The following is a 349-nucleotide window of genomic DNA, read 5'->3' on the forward strand; positions in this document are numbered from 1 at the left end:
AGGTGGTCGCGGGCAGGTTCCTCTGGGGAGGAGGGGGTCTGCCTCTTGGCACAGTGTTGTTGACCACCCGCTGCTCCACGGCAGCCAGGTGTGGGGCACGACTGAGGCAGGGCTGGGCTGGGGCAACTAACAGGTGCCTGTGTCGCCTGTGCAGTTCTGGATGTCAGCCCTGGCCACCACCATCCCGGTGCCCTGCGGAGCCTTCATGCCCGTCTTCGTCATCGGTGAGAGCCTGTACCCTGCGCAGGCACAGCGGGAGGAGGGAGCCACCTGCCAGCCCACGCTGGGGCACCCATGGGTGTCCCCTTCCCCGGCAGTGCCGGGGCGGAGGAGAGGACTTGAGGCTGGG

At 68.2% G+C, this 349-nt stretch overlaps 1 protein-coding gene across 1 annotated transcript in view; it reads left to right on the top strand.

Annotated features, from left to right (window-relative positions):
- Positions 1–349, top strand: part of LOC104625906 (chloride channel protein 2-like) — a gene marked incomplete at its 5' end in the record, with an annotated part of 1,630 nt that overhangs the window by 811 nt on the left and 470 nt on the right. Inside the window, one exon of the mRNA XM_010293673.1 lies at positions 155–224. Within this exon, the coding sequence (XP_010291975.1) occupies positions 155–224 (70 nt within the window). The remainder of the gene's footprint in view (positions 1–154; positions 225–349) is intronic.

This window comes from Phaethon lepturus, unplaced genomic scaffold, assembly GCF_000687285.1.
Source record: "Phaethon lepturus isolate BGI_N335 unplaced genomic scaffold, ASM68728v1 scaffold37588, whole genome shotgun sequence".
In the NCBI taxonomy this organism is placed as follows: Eukaryota; Metazoa; Chordata; class Aves; order Phaethontiformes; family Phaethontidae; genus Phaethon; species Phaethon lepturus.